This window comes from Camelina sativa, chromosome 11, assembly GCF_000633955.1.
Source record: "Camelina sativa cultivar DH55 chromosome 11, Cs, whole genome shotgun sequence".
Taxonomy (NCBI): Eukaryota; Viridiplantae; Streptophyta; class Magnoliopsida; order Brassicales; family Brassicaceae; genus Camelina; species Camelina sativa.
This window is the reverse complement of record NC_025695.1, coordinates 41,253,693-41,262,128: the sequence shown is the minus strand read 5'-3', so window position 1 is coordinate 41,262,128 and position 8,436 is coordinate 41,253,693. Positions and strand designations below refer to the sequence as shown.

At 32.6% G+C, this 8,436-nt stretch overlaps 2 protein-coding genes across 2 annotated transcripts; one reads left to right on the top strand and one right to left on the bottom strand.

Moving 5' to 3' along the window:
• LOC104725838 (transcription factor SPEECHLESS) lies at positions 1,114 to 3,833 on the top strand. The gene is made up of 3 exons (XM_010444577.2): positions 1,114 to 1,546; positions 1,831 to 2,460; positions 3,388 to 3,833. Exons 1-3 carry the CDS (start codon positions 1,163 to 1,165, stop codon positions 3,454 to 3,456), a joined length of 1,083 nt encoding a protein of 360 aa, XP_010442879.1. The 5' UTR covers positions 1,114 to 1,162; the 3' UTR covers positions 3,457 to 3,833.
• Positions 5,191 to 6,821, bottom strand: LOC104725837 (transcription factor TRY). Its single transcript, XM_010444576.2, has 3 exons — positions 6,537 to 6,821; positions 6,047 to 6,134; positions 5,191 to 5,581 (listed from the first exon to the last, which is right to left on the bottom strand). The coding sequence occupies exons 1-3, from the start codon at positions 6,601 to 6,603 to the stop codon at positions 5,407 to 5,409; spliced, it is 330 nt and encodes a 109-aa protein (XP_010442878.1). The 5' UTR covers positions 6,604 to 6,821; the 3' UTR covers positions 5,191 to 5,406.

Sequence of the window (8,436 nt, the reverse complement as noted above, 5' to 3'; positions counted from 1 at the left end):
GGGGGGGGGGGGGTTAAAGGGTTTTATCCTTCTATCAATTTATAGATGAACTTACAAAAGAGGTGTATATATAGATTGTATTTCATCTTATTAATATATAATTATTATATATTACTATTGCTGTTAATTCAGATTCTAGTCTTCGCTGGTTTTCAAATAAGTTGAACATGTTAGGGATCCTTTTGAACCGAACTAACATTTTGTATAACCGATAGGTTTTGAATAAAAACTGTAAAAACAAAATTGTAGAACCAATTTCAAAGTTTAGATTAAATTTTGAAATTAGAAAAGGGCAAAATATAGGCTCTAAAGTGAAAATCATTTTTTTGATTCAATTGTCGTCAGATAACATGTTTGAAATTGATGCATCAATCATAAAAAAAGTGTCTAAATATGTATTGGTTGATTTTCTTTATAATATTTATAATGTGAATATGTACAACATCTCATTCAATTGATTGTCTCACGAGTGAGGCGCTAAAATAAATGTGAATTCACTAATTTCAAATACTTTTTTGTTTCTTCCTTATATTAACTCGAAAACCGGGATTGGTCGGACCATTCGCAACCCAAATATATACGTAAATTAAATACAAAGAAAGAGGTAAGAACGTACATGTCCGCGTTTATGTTCATTACATGTGTGTACAACAAACAATTATACCGAGCTTGTGAATTTTTAAAATTTTACCCCCTCCCCCCAAAAAAAAAAAAGAAATCCATAAAAATCTGTTCCTAAGGAATTTATGTATCTTTCCCTTTGCAATATGCAACCTTTATCTCTCTTGTAAAGTAGTATACAATAAGACGTACCATACATATACATATGCATATTTATATCTAAAACGTTAAAGAGACACGAAAAACCTAGATTCTCCCCAAATTTCATCCAACGGCACAAACCGCATAATAAATAGCCCTATCAAAAATATAATAATAAAAATTGAAATTTGATAGCGATAGTTTAGTCCTCGATGAATGCGAGTCCCTCATATTTACTCCTTTTGGCATTCACTCTCTTTATCTCTCTTTCTCAACTTGATATGTCTTTTGGCGTCTCTTTCTTTTAAATCTTTCTTCTTCTTTTTTTTGCTTTTTTTTTTGGTTTTCAAATCAACGAACGAGGAAGAGAGAGAGAGAGAAAAATATATTTCTAGTCACGATGCAGGAGATAATACCGGATTTTCTTGAAGAGTGTGAATTCGTCGACACTTCACTAGCCGGAGATGATCTTTTTGCCATCTTAGAGAGTCTTGAAGGCGCCGGAGAGGTATCTCCGACAGCTGCATCTACACCTAAAGATGGAACCGCAAGTTCCAAGGAGTTAGTTAAGGATCAAGATTATGAAAACTCATCTCCTAAGAGGAAGAAGCAAAGACTAGAAACCGGGAAAGATGAGGACGAAGAAGGAGAAGGAGAAGAAGATAATAAGCAAGATGGGCAACAAAAGATGTCTCATGTAACCGTGGAACGTAACCGGAGAAAGCAAATGAACGAGCACTTAACCGTCTTACGTTCTCTTATGCCTTGTTTCTACGTCAAACGGGTATATTCTCCATAAATTATCTTAGTCAGTATGTGAGTTGTCGTAGCGCCCGACTAATTAATATTATACGTTCAACTAATCTTTTTGGTGTACCTATCTATCATACATCAAAAATATCATATCTATGTTTTTGTAAGAATAATGACAATTAAAATTGACATTTGGTCCCACTAATCATCTCTATTTCTTTTTTTTTTCTTTCATGTCACAATGTGTGATATATAGATTGTTTATATTGACTTATATTTTCTTTCTTTCCTCATAAACCAACCTAATAATAAAAGGGGGACCAAGCATCCATCATAGGAGGAGTTGTGGAGTACATAAGCGAGTTACAACAAGTTCTTCAATCCTTAGAAGCCAAGAAACAACGTAAGACCTACGCCGAAGTCCTAAGCCCAAGACTTGTCCCGAGCCCTCGTCCTTCACCGCCTGTTCTAAGCCCGCGTAAACCGCCTCTTAGTCCGCGTATCAACCACTACCAGATACCTCACCATCTCCTTCTCCCTCCCATAAGCCCTCGAACCCCTCAGCCCACAAGCCCATACCGAGCCATTCCGCCGCAACTACCACTCATCCCACAGCCTCCACTTCGTTCTTATAGCTCACTGGCTAGTTGCAGCAGCTTAGGAGACCCACCTCCATACTCTCCTGCTTCATCTTCTTCGTCTCCTTCAGTCAGTAGTAACCATGAGAGTAGTGTGATTAATGAGCTTGTTGCTAACTCAAAATCGGCATTGGCTGACGTGGAAGTGAAGTTCTCAGGAGCTAACGTGCTACTCAAAACGGTGTCACATAAGATCCCAGGACAAGTTATGAAGATAATTGCTGCTCTTGAAGATCTGGCTCTTGAGATTCTTCAAGTTAATATTAACACCGTCGACGAAACCATGCTCAATTCTTTCACCATCAAGGTACGTACGAATAATCATCTTAATTAATTTTCACTGATTTGCTTTTGTCATTTTTCATGAGTGTATTTCAGTACATTTATATTTCGTACATAGGATATATGGTGGGGGAAGAAATGGTAGGGTAGTGTAATAAGTAATAATTCATTGAGATTCACTTAAATTCATACACACCTTTGATTTATAAGAAATTCAATATATGATACATAAAATTCTTATCTACATTGTATATATATATGCACACAAACGTAGGGTATGTCAGATTTCTCACAAACATACAAAACTTAACTATTCTTTGTTTTGTATACTTTCACTAAAACTTTTATTATATACACATTTGACTTTCTCAAAAAAGAACAATGCGTGAAATAACACGTGTCTTGTTATGTCGTATACAATTCTATATATTGAAGAGCACCCAAAATCTTAATTTCTAAATAAATTATTCTACATATTTGATTTTATTCAAATAAATCAAGCTGCCTTAGTTTCTTCGTGTCAAGACTTAGTTATATTTCCGATAAGTACACACATTTATACAATGGCTGTAGGTCGAAATTTTAGTCTAGATTTATGCTATCATATATAAAACATAGGTCTCCGTGCAAGTGTTTTTAGTAATTAAGTTGCTTAAAATATATTTTTTTCTTTAGTTAAAAGACGAAATTATCTACTCTTTCTGCTTCACACAAATAGTGTCATTCTAGTGTCATTTTCTTTGTTTTAAAATAAATATTACGTTAGGTTTTCACTATAAAAATTAGCATAAAATTCTAATTTAAACCTCATGTCTATTGAAGAATATTAAGAGTTAATTTAAATTTAAACGATATAAAATATATTTTCTTAATTTGTATGAAAAGTGTCACAATGACATTTATTATGAAACAGAGTTAGTATTTATTTATTTATTTTGTTTTGTTTTGATAGATTGGAATTGAGTGCCAACTAAGTGCAGAAGAACTGGCTCAACAAATTCAGCAAACATTCTGCCAATAAAGAAGATTTAATCCATCTTTCGTATAGATCCCCTAACGAGAGACCAGTACGTATTCACTTTGTCTCCTTATTATCCTTAATTTAAATTATCTTCAAACATTTTCTACAGATATATGGTTCGGAGTTCCTTTTAAATCAAAATGTTATTTTAAATTTCAACGAATATTACTTAATTATAACTAATATAGGTATAAGTGAGTTTTTAAAATTTATCAGCTTTCTTATATAACAGCTTTGTCACGTGTAATTTTTTTTCTTTTTTTTTTTTTGGCAAACTTTTTTTTTGGCAAAACGTGTAATTTTTTTTCTTAAACTACGAAATTAGAGTAGACGTACTCCTCTTATGTAACTTTGTTTTTATTATTACATCGGGCATTGTAGCTGTAATTGCATATGAATGAACAACAGTGTATGAATAAAAACTAATCTTGCATCTTAAATTTCGGAGGGATATAAAGACTTAAAGAGGGATGTTAAAGATGGATTGAAAGAATCGGTTTTATAGGGAAGTAACGATGTTAATTTGATCTATCCAAAAAGTATACTCCTCTTGATCGTAAGAAGTTGTTTTGATTTTTTTTCCGCTATCGTCTCCAAATTAAAATATCAATATCTGCACATTTTTATACGTATTTGTGTAAGAAATAATTCAAATGTCTCGTTTCACATTCTTATCAGTAGAATCTTATTGAAAGAATTATGTAAATGTTTACGTAGAAGTTTGCTGAAGATGAAGACTTGATTGATATGCCAATGGTGTCAACGAAATAAAATTTTGAACTAGAGATCGATAGTTTCTCCTTTTTTTTTTTCTCTAGAACTGTGTCCTTTTTTTGGGTATGAAGAGATAAAGAGTTGATAAAAACGAAGAGAAAAAAGAAAAAGAAAAAAGATACCCGATCGATAAAGTTCGAGTCCGAGAGCATAGCGCAGAGTACACTAATGGTGAACTTACAAGTGGGCTGTGAAAAGTGGACTTGAGCATATCTTTTGGACCATTGAATTACTTGGTTGCACTCGTACCTTGTTAAATAATGGCTCAACCAAATTGGATACTATTGGGCCTACAAATTGCTCTATATCTAACTGGCATTGTGACTTTTGTAGTTTATGTGAAACGACATATGTAGCTTTTCGGCCGAACTGAATCGTTTGGTTACGTAATCATGAAAAGCATATTAGCCCAAAATTCTATCCGTTTGGCCTGTTGTGTCCATGACAAATCAGTTTGACAAGCAAAACGTCCGTAACGTGTTAGTCCGTTACCAAATGAGACGGACGTTTTATGATTTTGTGTTGGTGGTACACAGTTTACATTACGTGTTTGTATTTTAAGCTATGTTTTAAGAGGAAATTGGAGTAATTTTATTTTTGGTATAGATATATTATTTCATTAGTTTGGTAAGAAAACAAAAAAGTTTCGTCAGAGTGTATCACTCAACTATAAGTCTACAACTAATATTTGTGAATTCTTCACTGTTAAAACAATGTTTGTCACTAATTAAACTATTATTCAACCGTTTTTCAGATATGTTGTGGCTACCGATAGATAAGTTCTCTGAAAGTCTATAACTACATGATTTTATTTTCTAAATGGTTTAATTACATGATTGAATAATGCAAATATATAGTAGTATCATGTTGAAAACTTAGTAGTGTGGATAATATGAGTTATAGACGAGCAAAAAAATTGAACCGGACGTATTAAAGCTGAGTACCAATTGAAACCTATAGTATAGAAACTTAACCTCACGGATTAAAGCTGAGTACCAATTGAAACCTACATAATAATTTTTTTTATAGAAAAAACACAACCAAAAAGAAAACAATAGATGCTAAATCCTTCAAACTAACAAGAACCACTACTATACATCTATTATTTTTTTTAAGTTTCATTTTCTCCTTGGGTGGTGGTGGGGCTTAATAAAAACAAAAGAAAATTAAAATTCTCTAATTAGAAGGATAAATAGAAAAACGAGGACGGTGAGGTTTGGTATGTTTGTGGGAAGAAGATGAGTGAAGTTGACGTCGTTTCTCAGCAAAGCCTTCACTGTTTCTCATTATCCAATATCTCTCTATCTCCTCTGGCTGTCTTCCTGGAATTCTTCCTGCTATTAAATCCCACCTAATTCACAAAAAAATAAAATTATATTTTTATCCAAAAAACATTAGCATTTATATTTTCTTTCCAATATATTGTATGGTTTGTCAGTTCAAATTTCCATATTTGAGCCAGCCAAGCATTTATACATAAGTACTTACAGATAAGAAAAGTAAATTAGGTACTTACGTCTATCTCTAGTCTCTACATATGTGTGTGTGTACATCTGTTACTTAATGAACGTGATAGCTTAAATTAAATGTGCTTTCTTTTTTAGACAAAAAATTAGTGGAAGCCATGTGCTCCCTTCTACAACATGGTACACTGTACATATATGTAAAGTACATGCCTAAACAAACGTATCCAAAATTGTTAATACTTGCATACTATTAATTATATTGTTTAGAAATGTCTAAAAATATAATTTTGAATTTAGGCCGAGATTATAGACAGAAGAAGTAAAGAATAATAATAAGAAGAAATTGTTACCTATCACCGACAAGTCTGTACATTCGGAAGATGAGATCTTCTTCTTGTGCAGTCATATTGATAAACTCCCATTCGATACTGCTTACTTCTGCACATAGTTGTAGATTCAACCAATTAAACTCAAAACTTATAATAAATATACAATATAACTGAGAAGAGACAAATATATTCTCTTAAATACTAAATAATTATGTTAATACTAGAAACTTATCTTGATAAGTTTTTTTTTTATGTTAGCACGAGGTGTTGCTAATTTAGAAGTGAACGTACCCCTCGTTTTCTATACAAGTATACTCTCAAATAAATATTTATTCGGATCCTTGGAACTAGTAAATTTCAAGGTGGAAAAAAGCATTTTTGTTTTGTTTTTGATAATGGATAAGACTAAAGTTATAGAAACATCCAGCTCTCTTGCTTTCTTCTACACATGAAGAGATATGAAAACAGAGTAAAATTGGATGTAGAAAGTATATAGAGAATAGGAAGGGACCTTCAGAATCATGGAGGGCGATTTTGTGTTGCTTACGACGACGACGGCGGTCAGTAGTGTTATCCATTAATAATTGAGGTTAAGAAGAAAAAAAAATGGAGAGAAAAATATAATGTGATGAAATTTTTGGGTTTGAAGAATGTCAGGAGATAAAGATGTGAGAGATGAGAGTTTATAGAGCGGAGAAGAAGAAGAGGAGAGAGAAGGAAATGTCCAACGAACAGCCTTTGCAAACTAATAGTAAGAAGTGTTGTGTGGTCTTGTTGACCTCTTAGCCTTTGTGTAGACTTGTCGTTGACACTCTCATACATGGTGATGAAGTCCTTTTTATTGGGATTTGAAAGTATTTTGAAGGCTAACTTTGTTCTCATTCATAGAGATACTAACAAATTAGTTTTTCCATTATTCAATTTTTGTAAACCTACTTTCTTTTTAGAATAATCGAATTTATTGATTATAATTTTGGCAGAGGCAATTTCAACGATGTTTTAGTTATTATTGGTTTGTTGTTGTTCTTTCCATTTGTTAGTCAAGTCCAATTTGTTTTTCTAAGAAACTTAGTTGTTATTAAACTACACTAGTTTTTCAAGGGTTATAAAACCAAACGGCACCGGATACAAGTTCTTAAAGCAAATTAATTCATTATATTAAATGTTCATATTTTGTATCGAAATCTTCATTCCCATATAAACATAATTTTTGTTTGATCTCTGAATTTAAGTAGAAAATCATGATTTTAGTGATTTTTATCCCAAATTTTAATGAGAATGGTAACAACGCAATGCTTTTATATTTAACCCCTATATATATATATATATTTTTTTTTTTTTGACATATGTTTTAGTTTTAGAATCTATGGTGACTAAGACATTACATATGACACTGTATGGCAACTCCTTCGCTGGCGAAATACTGAAACCACTTTACACAAGGATTTAATGAATGCTTTTGTAGAAATTCAATCTCTCTCATACATGATACAACCAAAATCCCTTGATTTGCATTTTCTTCGATATATTCAATATCTATCATAAATTTGAATCGACCTATTAAAAATAACGAATTAAAGTCGAGTGCGAGACATCACATATAAAGTACGCTTTTCAATAAATCTTGTAACAAACTATATATACAGTTACTATCACAAAAAAATGTCGCCAATACTGTTTTTGACGGGTATGGTAGACGTTTCAACCGTTGAAGATAAGCCTAGCTCGACTCCATTTGATGCACAATATCTAGTTCCTTCATTCTTTTTTCCTACTAGAAGTGGTTGTAGTTGAAATATATAGAAGCATGGTCATGATGATCACTTACCATGTTCATGTTTAGCTTAGGCGGAGTCATATATGAATTCCATCGCATCATTTCCTTTTTGTAGAGTAGCCAACATTAAAACGGAGACTAAAATTTATCTATTTGTTAAATTATTTTCAAGTCAATAAGTCACCAATACGTGAGAACTATATATATAGAGAACTACTTGATCCATGTTTTGGTACCATTTTTTTTTACAATGTTGGTCGGGGCTTACAATCGTTAGAATACCGACTATAACGTGATTTTGGCATATCCGACGTGATGTAACTATTTTGGTTAAGTATCTTTGACCTTTGGTGAATGTATCTTCAATCAAATAGTGTGCTTCACGTAGGTGGGGATACATGTATTTCTGTACGAGCGCATTTGATGCATGGTCAACTTTTAGGTGGTTTATAAAGGTGGTTCACCTGTTGAAGACATTGCGGAAGGTGAATCCTATATCACGGCTCCTGAAGCCCTTGTTCACCTGTCAAAGCGCTAGGGCTGTTGCATAAAGTTCGTTTAGAAGACCGGATCAAATCGGTTGCTATTAATGCTTTTTTCATAGTTTTTCCTAGATTGAAGAATGCATTGAATG

Bases quoted from the DNA above. Each gene is read 5' to 3' on its own strand.
- LOC104725838 (XM_010444577.2), top strand. From the start codon at position 1,163: ATGCAGGAGATAATACCGGATTTTCTTGAAGAGTGTGAATTCGTCGAC. The intron at 1,547-1,830 runs GTATATTCTCCA...TAATAATAAAAG, and splicing joins CTTGTTTCTACGTCAAACGG to GGGGACCAAGCATCCATCAT. The intron at 2,461-3,387 runs GTACGTACGAAT...TTGTTTTGATAG, and splicing joins TCAATTCTTTCACCATCAAG to ATTGGAATTGAGTGCCAACT.
- LOC104725837 (XM_010444576.2), bottom strand. From the start codon at position 6,603: ATGGATAACACTACTGACCGCCGTCGTCGTCGTAAGCAACACAAAATC. The intron at 6,135-6,536 runs GTCCCTTCCTAT...AACTATGTGCAG, and splicing joins CGCCCTCCATGATTCTGAAG to AAGTAAGCAGTATCGAATGG. The intron at 5,582-6,046 runs GTAACAATTTCT...TTTGTGAATTAG, and splicing joins TACAGACTTGTCGGTGATAG to GTGGGATTTAATAGCAGGAA.